Here is a 15403-nt window from a genome sequence, read left to right on the forward strand (position 1 = left end):
CTCGAACCCGAGACCTCTAATTAAGGGAAGAACAGTCTCATCCACTCCACCACATCATAAGATACATAATTAAGATACTAATTGAAATTGGATAGTGTAGGTCCACATCTAACTAAACCTCCTTAGCCGCCTGCTCTTAGTCCACCATTTTATTCGAAACATAAAATAATTAAAGGATGCAGTGAGATAGATAAAAAATTTCTATCTCATAAAATGCTTTGTGCACCAAGTGCTTTGTGCACCAAGCGAAGTAAAGCTTTCAGGTTCGAGTCCTAATTTAGTGTTTCGAATATCATATGATTATATTAAAACACAAAAGACATACAAAATTTAAAAACCTTTTTTGTTATATTAAAGAGTTGCTGAAAAGAAAAAGGATTTTTGCTGACCAAAAATCATTGTGCGTCACGTTAACACTGCATGCAAAACTAGATAGTGGAAATCACAACGTGAGAAGTTAAGGTGTAACATCAGTAGCAGTTTGAGCAACTTTCACCTTCCTTTTATGAAATTATTTTTCAGCACTATAAAGGCAAGTGCTACACATATTATTTTGTTATCTTTTCTCATCTCTGTACATACTTTAATTTGCTCTCTTTTGTTAAAAATAAAAAAAAATATGGACGATCTAGCTCTTATCTTTTCTCATCATAATCATGAAACGTCAAGAAAACGACTTCACGAAGACGAAAAGGCTGCTGCTTTGGCTTGCATAATTTCTTTCAACACTACTACTCCCAACTCATCACAATATTATTCATCAACAAAGGCTGAGGCAAATCAACAACAAAAACAAATCCAGTGTAATCATACAAAGTGGGGTCCAGGAAGGATAATATGTACGACCGAGGCAAATCCTAATACAATAAACTTCTCGCCCTTTGTTTATCAAAATGGAGGAACGGCAAGAAGGACAGGGGAGCAAGCTGAAGAACACCTATTAGCTGAAAGAAAGAGAAGACAGAAGATGACTAAGTTGTTCGTTTCCTTAGCCTCTCTCCTTCCTGGCCTAACGAAGGTACGTACGTACTTGTAAAAACTCAAATATTTAATTAAATTTTACACGCTTATGGGATAAAAAATATTTATACAATCAGATCGATTGTAGAGTAGGTCAATTTGTATGATAAAAATGGTACGTCAATTTGAAATCTTGCTGAATCTTCTTTGTTTAAGGTTTTCAAAAATTGTATTCATAAAAGAATGTCTTTTCTAAAGTAGCTTAGGGAATTTATTAAAGATTTTTTCCCCTACTATGACAAATCACTAACAAATTTTCAAAAAGAATTAGAACGATCCATACTCATTTTTTCATTAAACGTTTTTGCATTTTTTCCCAAAAGTTGTCATACGAGTAGAACTAGGGTTACATTCAGGGGCGAATTCAACGTATTAATTATGGGTTCAATTGAACTCATAACTTCTAGACGTGGTTAAAATTGATGAAAAAATTGAGCTATGAACCCATAACTCAAACAAGGCGATGGGTTCAGTGGTTAAAGTCGAAATCTTGAAACCATAGAATTAAAATCTCGAATTGTTACGTTCCACGCTCTCCGGTATAAGTAGTAATTGTATGCGGAAGTAGAGACGGACGTAATGCATGAGTTATGAGTCAATTCAGATTCAATAATTTTGACCCTAGATGTTTTAAAATAATTAAAGTACTAAATAAGCACAAATATATATACTCATAAATTTCGAACGGCCCTGGACAAAACAAAGTAAAACTATAAAATTATTCAAAACAAAGTGGACTGCTAATATTGTTAAATTTTTTATAGATGGACAAAGCGTCAATCCTTGAAGGAGCAACCAGTTTCATTAGACAAATTCGTGAAAAAACAGAAACAATGAAAGGTCATTTAAAGACCAAAACAAACAATGAAAAAGGCGCAGTTCCTGCAGTGAAGAAGGCAAGAAATTATGAACATCAATATTCCATTGACATGAGTATTTTACCAGAAATAGAAATAAGAAGTTTAGAAGAGGAGGTGCTAATTACAGTCTACTGCAAGAAGAAATATACAGGAATTATTGATGAAATATTAGGTGTGATTCAGAAGCTTCATCTAACTATCAAAAGCAGCAATTTCATGTCATTTGGCAGCACCGCAATACATATCACAGTTGTTGCTCAGGTCTGTTTACTCTTTCCTAAAATCCTTTTATATTGGGAGCCTTCGAGCGACGGTAGAGTCATTTCCGTATGATTTATAAGTCATGGATTTAAGCTGATACTTGCATTGGAATATGCTTCTTACATCGCACCCTCTCGGGGTGTGGCCCTTCGGACCCTACGTGAATACGAAATGCTTCGTGTACCGGGTTGCCTTATTTTTAAAAAAAATGCTCTTGTATTTCAGTTTGTTACTTGATTTGTTGGTTTAATGTACGTATTTCAATTTGTTATACTCACTTTTTTGTTTTTTACTTTTATTTTTTACAGATGAAGGACGAGTTCTGTGAGACAACAGATTGTCTTGCTGAGAAATTACGACAGTCAATACTTAAAACGTTGAGATAATTTGATTAACAAACAAGCTAGCCATGAATCGCAATTTAAGGATGGGAATAATGTGTATAGTAATAATTGAATTGTTTGCATTTTTTTTTTTATTAAAGGTTGTTGATCGCAGTTTTTTTTTTTTTTACTTTATTTTTAAAAAAAATTCCCTCCCAATTAGGAGGATCTATAATGTTTCCACACTTCCTCTCCAAAGTGACTTGAACTCAGGACCTAACGGTAGTGAGTGGAGGTATTTAGCAACTAAGCAAGTTAAAATAATAAACCATGTGTTGGTTATAAATTGAATAAAGTTTTATTTTCAAAAGTACCCTTGGCATATGTATATTACCCTTAGCTTATAAAATAATCTGTAAAGCGCAATTAAAAATAAAGAACAATTTAAAGAGAAATTTAAATTGAGGTATACGAGATAAATGAGTAAGTAAATATATATTACATTCCTTTTTTAAACATGAAAAATTCATGTTAAAGTACTTGCATTTTTTGTTTAAATCGATGCCATTAATACTATTTACAAACGTATGGAGAAAATAATAGTCATTCCACAATTTTATTTTAGTAGCAAACAGAGTCCGTTAGAAATTAGAGTAGGAGGATTATAAAAATTCAATGCAATATTGTTTTATGTACTAGGTTGCGTTTAAACAAGACAAATTTAAGTATAATAAGTAATAAAATAGAATACATACGAATCCTTCACGTGCACACATGGATTTCTATTGAGATTAGTGAAATAATCAGTATCCCAAGAACGGAACGTTGTTCTTCCCATATTGTCTTATTTAAGTACCTAATAATTAAAAATAGTTTAATTTTTATCCATCGATAATATGACAAGATCCTACATAATTACTCCCCGTTTACTTTTACTTGTCCAATATTCTAAAAGTAAATTTTACTTTTACTTGTCACTTTTCGCATATTACGAGAAGATAGTTCCTTTTTCCTGTTATACCCACAATATTAATTACTCATTTCAAATAATTTTCTCAAATCTATTAAAAATATGCATCAATTAATATAAATATCATGATAAATTATACACTTTATTTATTATTTCTTAAGGGATGCGCCAAGTCATAGTTGACAAATAAAAGTATACGGAGGGCATCACTAAAGAATAACTATAGGTAACTCTACCGTTCATAATAAATGAATTGGTGACCTATATAATACGTATCTATTATGATTTTGAAAAAAATAAATGATATGTATATATTCTTTATACGCTCCGTGTGTATAAGTTATCCAATTAAAAAATTGAAAAGAAAAGTTCAAAAATAGTTTCCTATTCGGATTTGTAATTAAAAGATAGCCACGGATCCAAAAGCCATTACAAAATAGCCAATTTTTTTAATCCACAATACCATCATGAATTTTAAAAATCACGACAATATCGTAAATTTTTCACTTGTTTAAGTTGATATTCATGACATTGTCATGATGTTTTCGCGTTAAAAGATGCTGCGTTTCAATGAATTTTAACTGTTAGCTAATTTATAAATGTCAGTCCAAAAAATGGCTACCCGTACAATATTTATAAATATATTCTAATGGAGTAAAGTACACAAATAACCCTCAAGTGCTGCTCCTCGCTTACTCCATGCGCAATACTTTTAACTTTTGGCCTTGAAGTTTTGTCCATGGGGCAAGCGCAGATCAAAAATTAAATATCACCCAAAAAAGTGTCTATTTCTGCAATTGTTTATTAGGCCGATATGCTTGGTCCAAACCACAACAAATCTGGGACTTTTACATCTATACCCACTTTTTGGGTCACGTTTTAACTTGTGTCCGCTTTGGAAAAAAATTACAAACGTACCCACTTTTTCGCGTAACTTCAGCATACGGGGCCGAAGTAGCAAAGGCAATCACGCAGAACTTCAGCATTCTAGTAGACGGACCTGAAGTAGCAAGTGTGTTGAAGTTTTTTGTTTGTAATTGTTGAACTTAAGCATAGTAGCTGAAGTTTTGTTCTCTGTTTGCTGAAGTTTTTGTTTGTAATTGTTGAACTTAAGCATAGTAGCTGAAGTTTTGTTCTCTATTTGCTGAGTTTTTGTTTGTAATTGCACTAAATAAGCTGAAATTTTATTGTCCTGGATTCATTAGTTTTGTCATTAAGCTTTTTCAAAAACTTCAGCAGAAGATGTTGAAGTTATTTAGTTCATTTATAAAAACTTTAGCACTAAATAAGATAAACTTTTTTTTGTCTTGGATAAGCTTTTTCAAAAACTTCAGCAAAAGATGCTGAAGTTATTTAGTTCTTTTGTAAAAACTTCAGTTTTTTAAAGCTGAAGTTTTTTTGTCCTGGATTCATTAGTTTTGTCATAAAGCTTTTTCAAAAATTTCAGCAGAAGATGCTGAAGTTATTTAGTTCATTTGTAAAAGTTTCAGCACTATATAAGCTGAAATTTTTGCAAAAGCTTTCTAACATACTAGATAAATAATCAGATTGCCAACAGTATCTAAATCATAAATTTTGGAAATAATAAACATGAAAAGAACAGAATTATCATTGTCTACTAACTTACGTATGTGAAAATATTCACAAATTATTGTCTACTAACTTACGTAATTATTTATAATTTATTTTTAAATAATCTGATAAACATATTTATGGTAATTATCCCATGAAGTGAAGTTTCATAGCACCATCAACAACAACAGAAGAAAGAAGAAGAAGAAAAAGAAGAGGAGAAGGAAAAGGATAAAGGCAACTGAAGTTATTTAAAAAGTGAGTACAAGTTAAAACCTTTTAAAAAAATGGGTATAAGTTAAATGAGGGCGAACAAATAAGGCGCCCGTCCAATTTTTACAACAAATCTCAACCAGGCCCAGGATCAGGCCCATTTAGTTGTCTCGCCCGACCAGCCATGATCTGTTATGCCATTTTCCATTTTATCTTAAATAAGCAAAGACCTAAGAAATACCAGACAAAACGACAAAATGTCATAAAATTTCCAATCTTTAAATAATTCTACAATTATTAATTGGCAATTGGCAGCTCTCGTTCGTCTAGCTCAACTTTACTTTCTTAGTCAACTTTCCAAGTAAGAGCAAGATCATAGCTGCTGCAGCCATGGCAGATGTAGCAGTGAAATTTCTAGTAGAAAACTTGATGCAATTATTACGCGACAACGCCGGCTTTATTGTTGGAATAAAAGATGAAGTTGAAAATTTACTACAAGAGCTGAATGACTTCAATGCTTTTCTCAGACAAGCAGCTGAATGCAGGAATGACAATGACGTTTTGAAATCACTTGTAAAGACCATCAGAAAAGTGGTGAATGATGCTGAGGATTCAATTGCTAAGTTTGTGATTGAAGCTAAGAGACATGATGATAAAAATAAATTTGCTCAGTGGTTTCATCTGACTCATGTTGCTAGAACTAAAGAGGTTGCGGGTGATATTGAATTTGCAAGGGAAAAGGTGAAGATAATTCGCCGAGATAATACTTATGCACTTCAAGCTATTTTTTCTGATGATGATTCCAGCAGAGGCCCTCAGGAGAGGAAGGTATGAGAGTGAATATCTCATTTCTTTTAATTTCTAGTTGTTTTCTTACTTTTACCTATTGCAGCATATTTCTTGTCTTATTTTCGAAATTACAAAATCTATTTTTTTTTTGGAGGATTACTTGTATATACCTTTTGGGTGATCTGATTATGTTTATTTGCACTGTGTATATGGAGTAGTAGTTAGACTGACTATGTTGTACGGGACAAAGTGTTGGTCAGTCAAGAATTCTCTTTTGTAGAAAATGGAAGTAGCATAAATGAGCATGTTGAGATGAATGTGCATACATAATACATCATACATACCGGGATTGATAAGATTAAGAATGAGGATATTCGGGCCAAGGTAGGAGCAGCTCCCAGGGAGGACAAAATGCAGGAAGCGAGACTTAGATGGTTTGGACATGTGAAGAGGAAAAGTAGGATAAGGAGATGTAAGAGGTTGTCCTTGGTGGGTTTTAGGAGAGGCAGAGGTAGGCCAAAAAAGTATTGGGAAGATGTGATTAGACAAAATATGCTTTGCTTCAGCTGACCGAGGACATGCAGGTGTAGAAGTCGAGGATTAAGGTTGTAGGTTAATAGGTAGTTTTGTGTGTTTTCGGACGTTTCCAGTGTTATTAGTGGCAGTTTTTGTATTCTAATATTGTAGATTTCTATCACTATATGTTATTTTTTCCGCCTTATTTTCTTTTATCTTGTTCTCGTTATTGCTTGTTGCTACTGCTCTTTTTTTATTTTTCCAGGTCTATTAGAAATAACCTCTATATATTCACTGAAGGGATAAGGTTTGCGTACTATTTACCTTCCCCAGACCCCAGTACTTGTGGGCCTATACTGGGTTTTTTATTCTTATTGTTGTTTTGTGGATATAAGTTAAATTCTTTTATATTTTATATAATTTTCGACTGAGCGGAGCTATAATAGAGCAACATGATAGTGTGGATTCATGTAATTTAATAACCTAAAATTAATTATATCCTACTAATAATAGGAATGGAGAATTAATTTCTTTTTATATAAATTATGGGTCAAATATTAAGCTAGTGGAAGAGGAAATTTATTATTATATATAAGGTAGTATACTAGTTAATTTATTAGTGGACCATATTTTTTATATCATATATGATGGGTGGTAAATTGACTAACTTGGTTGGGTGTTTATAAATAATAATAATAATAATAATAATAATAATAATAATAATAATAATAATAATAATAATAAGGGATTTTTTCGTTCATATACAATATTTGAAACTTATTTACCAAAATTGTTCTAATTTTATATATTATCCACCATAAACAAGGATTACTTACAAATTACATATATTTCAGACTTCCAATTCATTATCAGTGCCTTCAATTCAAATGATTTAATTACACATTTTTCCTTTTTTCTCTCCGCTCCCCCTCTTCTCTCCGGAATATTGGGACCAAAAATACTCCAAACAGTCAACATTTTCCATAAAACAAATCAAGTAACATCGTGAGAACCATTTGTTGTCTATCTTCTATAGAAAAGGCATGTTCTTGAAACCTGTTGTCGGCATTTAAAGTTGAATCATGACTATGATCTTCCTTTTTAGGATGCAACGCCTGAACAAGAGCCTCAATTTCCTCCTTCACTCTCTCAAACACGTTAGGTGCTTTCACATCGCTAACGGGCGTGTTCTCATCAATGTCTTATAGAGGTGTTAGTTAACTTCTTTCACTGCTGTTATGACAAGTCCACAGTGTGCAGTGGGTTGAGAAACGTGTATTCTTGTTAGTTAATTATTTTTAACTCTGTTAATACCTATATATTGTGTTATGGTATAATTATCGTGTTTAGTATATTGTTCTTGTTGTAGTGTGTTTGTATTTTCTAACACTTGTTCCAGAGGTATTTAAAGTGGCAGGTCAAGGATCTTACTGAATTACATTTACGTATAACTAGGGGTGGGCATTCGGTATTTCGGTTCGGTATTTCGGTTTATCAATTGTGTATACCAAATACCGTACCAAAATATTTCGGTACGGTTCGGTATTTATTATTTTGGCTCGGTACGGTTTCGGTTTAATATTATGGCTTCTACCTTCCTGGATTGATGCAACTTGTCTCTATTAGTTGATTAGTTCACACACACTCCTAATCTGGAAATGAAAACAAGCACAAAAAATGATTCAAATTCAACGACCCAACACTCCTAATCAGGAAATGAAAACAAGCACTAAAAATGATTCAAATTCAACTACCCAATTGATTCAACGACGAACAAGTGCAATAACACTTAACAGAACAAGCGTGCTGGCCTGCTGTAGCAGCATTAAATTTAACACTTAACAGAACAAGTGCAAATGTGCAATAACAGAAAGATCTCAATAGAAATGAATTGACAATGACATCACTGCTTGGTTCCTAAAATATAGTACTGCTGTTCAATAATATTCTGATACTTTGGGTAGAGGGAATTGCAATTTCATGAATGCTAATAGAAGTTCTGCCCAAAAATGGACCTACTTCTGAAGAGTAGAATTAATTACAAATGTGCAATGAATTAATTGCAACTTCTGAAAACCAGAATGAATATGCAATGAAGGTTTGGGCAAATGTGCAATGAATTCTCTTCTAAATGTGGGCTGGGGCTGGGAATTAAATCAAAAAAAGTTTGGGGAAGGGCGCTGGGGCTGGGCAGTAAGAAAATGTCTTTAAATATTCAGTATTTCGGTATACCGAAATTTCAAAATTCTAATACCGAGGACCATACCGAAATACCGAAATTGCAATACCGAATTAGACCGAAATACCGAAAAACACCGAAACCGAAATACCGAATTAATTCGGTCCGGTTCGGAATTTGATTTTTCGGATTTTATGCCCACCCCTACGTATAACTCACTCTTTACCTACATCTCTATGTAGATACCATTGCGGGAGATAGAGTTAGTGGCTGATGAGTCTGTAGCTTTCGTTTTAGTTTTGTCTAGTTCGCGTTAGCTATTTCTTTTTTCTTTGGGGTTTGCATACGTGTCAGTAAAACTCATATTACTCTGCTATATGCTTCATGGTCTTAGTGTGAGATTTGGGCTAGAGGTTTATTATTTGACTGATTGTTGGTTTTCTATCAATTGACTAAGGTATTGGGTGATAATTATGTCGTCTTTAATTAATAATACTTTTAACTCTGCATTTAATTGTTCTCCCAGTTTTTGAGTAAATGGCTAAATGTTTGAGAAATGGGTTCGCCTGGCAGGTGGTGTTAGCTGGGTATCAAACACGTCTAGAGGTAGTTTGGGACGTGACATATAACTGATCTTGAAACTGAAGCGTAATAGTTGTTGTTTCCATACATTCTATTCTCTTTTTCCTGTTAATGATTCTATTGCCATTTAAAAGTAAAGCAGTGTGTTGAAACTACAAAAAATTTCGGACAACTTATGTCAAAAACTTTAAATTAAAAACCATCAAGAAGTGTTTGAATTTTGTCAATGAGAGGCAGTGAAGCAGATAAGGATAGGAAAAGAAGAAGAGGACTAGGCCAAAGCTACTGGGAGTCAAGGTTGAGTGTATTATGAACGTCATATTCTTGTTGCAGTATCTGCTCTTGATAATCTCAATTTAATTGTAGAATGGTTCAGGGCTGTAGCTAGTTCAAGAATTACTTTCGTTGTGTATCTAATGGTGTTTATGTGTATTATGCCGCGACGTATAAATAGGCCTTTAGATATGCTAAGAACTTAAATCTTACTATGTGTTTGGTATTCACAAAATTGTTTATGTTACTTATAGTTTTAACCAATTAGGACTGGAGTAAATAATTCAGAAAGGATTGAACAATCTTGTGCTTTTGTATGCTCTGCACTTAGAGAAATTAGATGTGTGATTTGTGAATATATGCAAGAAAAGGTAACATTGTGAAAGCTAAAATATTCCCAACTAAAAAGAAGATTTCGATAGATTTGAAATGTGGTTGCCATCAAATTTGTTGCTTTTTATTTATTTATAAAGATGGTTGCTTTCTGCTACAATCTACATCTAACCAAAATCGCATTATGAATATTGTTGTATTGAGTGCAGACGCATTCAACTAGGACTTCATATAAATTGATGTGCTCTGTGTATTGTGTGTATAGAGACACATTCATCCATCTGACAAAGAAAGTAGGAAAAAAAGCATAACACTCCGAGGATGGCTATGTACATGTTAAATTGGCATTCATTCATAATATCAGCATTTCGTAAAATCTACTTACATTAGCACGTTCGTTTCACAATCATGTTTTTTCATCTTTTATTTAAAAACATTTCTAATATCATATATATGACCTTTTTTCTTCTTTAAAATCCTAAAACAGGTCCCTGTAGTAGAGGAAGACGATGTGGTAGGCTTTGATGAGGAAGCGAAAACTGTAATCGATCGTCTCATTGGAGGATCAGATCATCTTGAGGTTGTACCAATCACTGGTATGCCTGGTCTTGGAAAAACAACTTTGGCATATAAGATTTACAAGGATCCTAAGGTTGAGTGTGAGTTCTTCCCCTGCATTTGGGTAAATGTCTCTCAATTGTACAAGCGAAGGGACATATTTCTGAACATCGTCAGCAAATTTACTCGAAACACCAAACAGTACTATGATGTACCAGAGGAGGATTTAGCAGATGAAGCACGTGAGCTTTTGGGGAAGGGTGGGAAGTATCTTATTGTTTTAGACGATGTGTGGACAATTGAAGCTTGGGATCGCATCAAAATTGCTTTCCCCAATAACGGTAAATGCAGTAGAGTCTTGATGACCACTAGGAAATTCAATGTTGCCAGATATTGCAATGATAGACCTCATGATCTAAAGTTTTTGACTGTGAATGAAAGTTGGGAGCTACTTGAGAAGAGAGTTTTTCACAAGGAAAAATGTCCATCTGAGTTAGAATTACCTGGAAAATCTATAGCCAAAAAATGTAGGGGCTTACCACTTGCGATAGTTGTTATTGCCGGAGCTTTGATAGGCAAAGGAAAGACGACAAGGGAGTGGGAGCTGGTGGCTGACAGTGTGGGTGAGCACCTCATAAATAGAGATCCAGAGAACTGCAAGAAGTTGGTGCAGATGAGTTATGATCGTTTGCCTTATGATTTAAAGGCGTGCTTCTTATATTGTGGGGCTTTTCCTGGCGGTTCTGAAATTTCAGCTCGGAAGTTGATTTGTTTATGGATCGCGGAAGGATTGATACAATACCAAAGACCATTGACTCTAGAGGATATAGCAGAGGACCACTTGAATGATCTTGTCAATAGGAACTTAGTGATGGTAATGCAAAGGAGTTCTAGTGGTCAAATCAAAACATGTCGTGTTCATGACATGTTGCATGATTTCTGCAGACATGAGGCTATGATGGAGGAAAATCTATTCCAAGAAATCAAACGAGGGCAAGAACATTTTTTTCCAGAGAAACAAGAGTTAGCCACTTATCGTCGCTTGTGTATTCATTCATCTGTTTCTGAATTCTTGTCAACAAAACCCTTTGGTGAGCATGTTAGGTCGTTCTTATGCTTTGCCTCGAAAAAATTTGAGATGCCTTTAGGTGATATAATCCCCCGAGCCTTTCCCTTGCTTAGGGTACTAGATGCGGAATCAATCAAGTTCAGTCGTTTTCCTAAAGAATTCTTCAAATTATTCCATTTGAGGTACATTGCTTTCTCAACTGACTCGATTATGACCATTCCTACAAACATTGGGAATCTTTGGAATGTACAAACACTTATAATTGAGACACAACAGGGTACTCTTGACATTAAAGCAGACATTTGGAATATGACAAGATTAAGGCATGTGTGCACAAATGCCTCTGCTATATTGCCATCCCCTAAGCACCCCAAGAGCAGAAAGGGGGTGAATCATTACCTACAAACACTTTCTACTATAGCACCTGAATGTTGCACTGCAGAAATTTTTACTAGAACTCCTAATCTCAAGAAATTAGGTGTTCGTGGAAAAATAGCTGCACTTCTAGAAGCCAGCAAGGGCGGATCTGGCTCTGGTTTGTTCAGCAACATAGGTAAGTTAGAGTGCCTCGAAAATCTGAAGTTGGTAAATGATACTCGTCAAAGTGATAAACAGCTACACCTTCCTCCAGCATATATTTTTCCTCAGAAGCTGAAAAAGCTCACTCTGATAGATACTTGGTTAAAATGGAAAGATATGTCTATATTAGGTCTATTAGAGTACCTTGAAGTGCTGAAGTTGAAAGAAAATGCGTTTAGGGGACAGTCGTGGGAACCAGACGATGGTGGTTTTCCTCGTCTGCAGGTCCTATGGATTCAGAGGACAGATCTCTCTTCTTGGAAGGCCTCATCCTTGAACTTTCCACAACTAAAACGCCTTGTTCTTATATCATGTGATAAGCTTGAGGAACTCCCAGCTGCACTTGCTGATGTGCAAAGCCTCCAGCTAATGGAACTTCACTATACCAGTGAATCTGCCGCTAAATCTGCACGAGCAATACTAAAGAAGAGACTAAGAAAAGAAGAGGGTAGCACTAACAGATGCGGATGCAAGCTTTCTGTATTCCCTCCAGATCTTGGATTGTAACTTTAAGAATGTTTAACCAAAAATCTGAGTCCTTGGTCAAAGCTAAAAGAAAAATTCTGATAATCAGGAGACAAAAAATAAAATACTTTTGAGAACAATGGTAGAGGGTAAATAGATAAGTATTTCAGTGTATTCTCAATAGTATTCCGTGTCCTTACAAATGATGATCCTTCTTTCTTTTATAGATCATTCTAGGTAAAGGAATAAAGCCTCAGCTTTAATGATATAATCATGAGCAATAAATGACATTAAATAGGCCGTTACACAATCATTCCTATTAAATACCAACTTTATAACGTATCAGACATTTAATAATGAATTTGGGCTCCTTTCTGTCATCTGATTCTTGCTTTCAATGCCTTCTAATCCGTTGGCTGCAAATAATTTAAATTGGTACGAGACTTGTATCTATACGTCGTCTCGTGCTTATTTAAATTCTTCTTCCCGTGGTTGTTTTCACCGTGCCTCTTAGTCAATTGTTGTTTCTTTGACCATTCAACTAATCCACGTGTCATGCCACATCATTTTTAATATAAATTCAGTTTTTTTCCTAATACAGATAGTCCCCCACTTTCCATTTTTTTATCAATTAAATAAATGGGAAGTGGATCTTCATGTAAAAAGAACTTTTGACACAATTAATGCTCATGACAGTACTAACGTCTCAGCAGTCTTTCCCATTTAATGCTTTGTCCATGTGTTATTTTGTAATTGATTCCGCTATTCATTCCTTTCTTCGAGACCTCTTCATTCTCACTATTTACGAAGTGATAGCTGCCTTTATTATAGGCTTTTCATCATTATACTTAAAAAGTTGACGGTTCCCATTTTACACATAACTTTATCTTCCTTTGTCTTCTTCACTAATCTTCGACACATACCTTCTTCTTGACAATGTCTTCTCCAAACCCTAACCGTAAAAAAGTTCCAATTCTAGATCAGTTCCCCAACGCCCCTATTAGACACAGAAGAGGCGGAGGAAGTAGGCCTCGAACAGGGTTAGAATCTACGCGAGGCGGTTCCTCTAGTTCTTCTTCAAGGAGTTTTGTTCCAAAAGCCCTTCTTCTAAGAGTAGGGAAATTCTTGATACTTCTCAAGAACCCTCAGTTGATGATATAGTTCCCAGTGATTTGTCTTTTGAAAGTGACAAAACGTCTCTTCAAAAACAAATTAAAAATTTAGAAAGAGCCGATACTTACCCAACATTAGTAACCGAGCTTACAATCCCCACTATAAGAAGAGATTGTAATTGGAAGGATAGTCTTCGAATGTCAATTCCTTCCCCAAATCAAAGAATTTCTTCTTTTAGAAATGGGTATTCTTCTGTTTACACTTACCCCTTCACTTTGGGTTTTAATCCTCCGATTGACCCAGTTATTCTCGATTTTTGTCGTTTCTTTACCATTTGTTTGGCCCAAATTGGTCCATTGGTGTGGAGAACAGTGGCTTGTTTGAGATATTTATCATCCAAGGCCAATGTCAATTTCACCTTTTCTCATCTCATTCATCTATACCATCCCAACTTAATACGCCATGGGGTTTTCACCTTAACTGCAAGGAGCAAAAAAGTTTTGGTAAACCCTGAGGATGACAGAGATCGTGGATGGTATATCTGTTACGTTGCTGTCCGTACAGTGGATTTGATTGGTGAAACAAATATTCCCTTTCCTGAGAAGTGGAATTTTGAACGTAAGTTTTCTCTTATTTACCGTACCTACTTTTGAGAATTTCAAAAGAATGTTGTTTTTTAACCTCGTCCCTTCTTGGTTTTTTGTAGCAACCATGGGAGATGTGGAACCTATTCCCAACTTTCGTGGTTGGGTAGACTCACTTTTAAAAATTGCTACTAGGGAGCAAAGAACTTGGAAATCAATTTCTTCCTTACATGGCTGGAAAGTTAAAACACACGGTATCCCCTCTTTTACAAAATTTTGTTTTACATGTTAAGCACTTTTTCCTCAATTTTAATCATGTATATCCATTCTTTAATCAGGATTTGGCATTAGAGGAATGACAGCTGAAGTAGCTATGGTCATTCGCATGTCTACGAATGCTGCTCTGGATTTAGATAAGGCTCGAGCCTTGTTGCCTAAAAGAAAAGCTACAAAGGAAAGTTCTGAAGAAGAAGAGGAGGGTACCTCCCTAATTACCAGGCCAAGGGCCAGGAGACGAATAGTCATTGATGATGAAATTGAAAACACTCCTGCTCGTACCTCCGCCACCGAGCCTGTTTTGATTCAATCTGATGAGGATGCCGGACCAAGAGATAATAATGAATCAATTCAGCACCTTTTTGACAGTGGTTTCGAGAGTGGCGAGCTCGGACCTGTTTTTGACGAAGCTCCTCTTTCTTCACTTGTTCCTATTTCATCCATTCCTTTGCCTACCGTAAGTGTTTCTTTACCAGCTTTAACACCTTCCATTTGTTTGCCAATTTCTACTGCTCCTATATCTGTTCCCTTGGCTACTTCAACCGCACTTGCTTCTGCTCCGGTGTTGGTTTCGACATCTTTTCCCTCCATTCCTTCTATTCCCTCCGCTGCTCCTCTTCCCTCTGTTCATCATACAGAGACAGGTTCTAGCAGCGGAAATATGTCAATGAGAAGTGTTACTTTGGAAGTTCCTGCCAATCATAGCCTCCTGAGGAAGACTGGCAGAGCCGATGTTTGGCTTGAACCTCTCATTGGTGATATCGAGAAGAAGAAGATGGAGAGCCATAGCTGCTTAACTTTGATGAACGATGTAGTTCATTCTACTTTGAAGGTATTTCAACCAACAAGTTTTTTTTAAAAATAATCT

General features: G+C 35.1%; 2 protein-coding genes across 2 annotated transcripts; both read left to right on the forward strand.

The window, feature by feature from the left end:
- The first annotated feature begins 587 nt into the window (after positions 1–587).
- Positions 588–2764, forward strand: LOC104224132 (transcription factor bHLH18-like). Its single transcript, XM_009775716.2, has 3 exons — positions 588–1018; positions 1785–2141; positions 2450–2764. The coding sequence occupies exons 1-3, from the start codon at positions 620–622 to the stop codon at positions 2525–2527; spliced, it is 834 nt and encodes a 277-aa protein (XP_009774018.1). The 5' UTR covers positions 588–619; the 3' UTR covers positions 2528–2764.
- Positions 2765–5489: 2725 nt separating this feature from the next.
- Positions 5490–12745, forward strand: LOC104224125 (putative late blight resistance protein homolog R1A-3). The gene is made up of 2 exons (XM_009775710.2): positions 5490–6047; positions 10379–12745. The coding sequence occupies exons 1-2, from the start codon at positions 5610–5612 to the stop codon at positions 12602–12604; spliced, it is 2664 nt and encodes an 887-aa protein (XP_009774012.1). The 5' UTR covers positions 5490–5609; the 3' UTR covers positions 12605–12745.
- The last annotated feature ends 2658 nt before the right edge of the window (positions 12746–15403 follow it).

This window comes from Nicotiana sylvestris, chromosome 10 (assembly GCF_000393655.2).
Source record: "Nicotiana sylvestris chromosome 10, ASM39365v2, whole genome shotgun sequence".
Classification (NCBI taxonomy): Eukaryota; Viridiplantae; Streptophyta; class Magnoliopsida; order Solanales; family Solanaceae; genus Nicotiana; species Nicotiana sylvestris.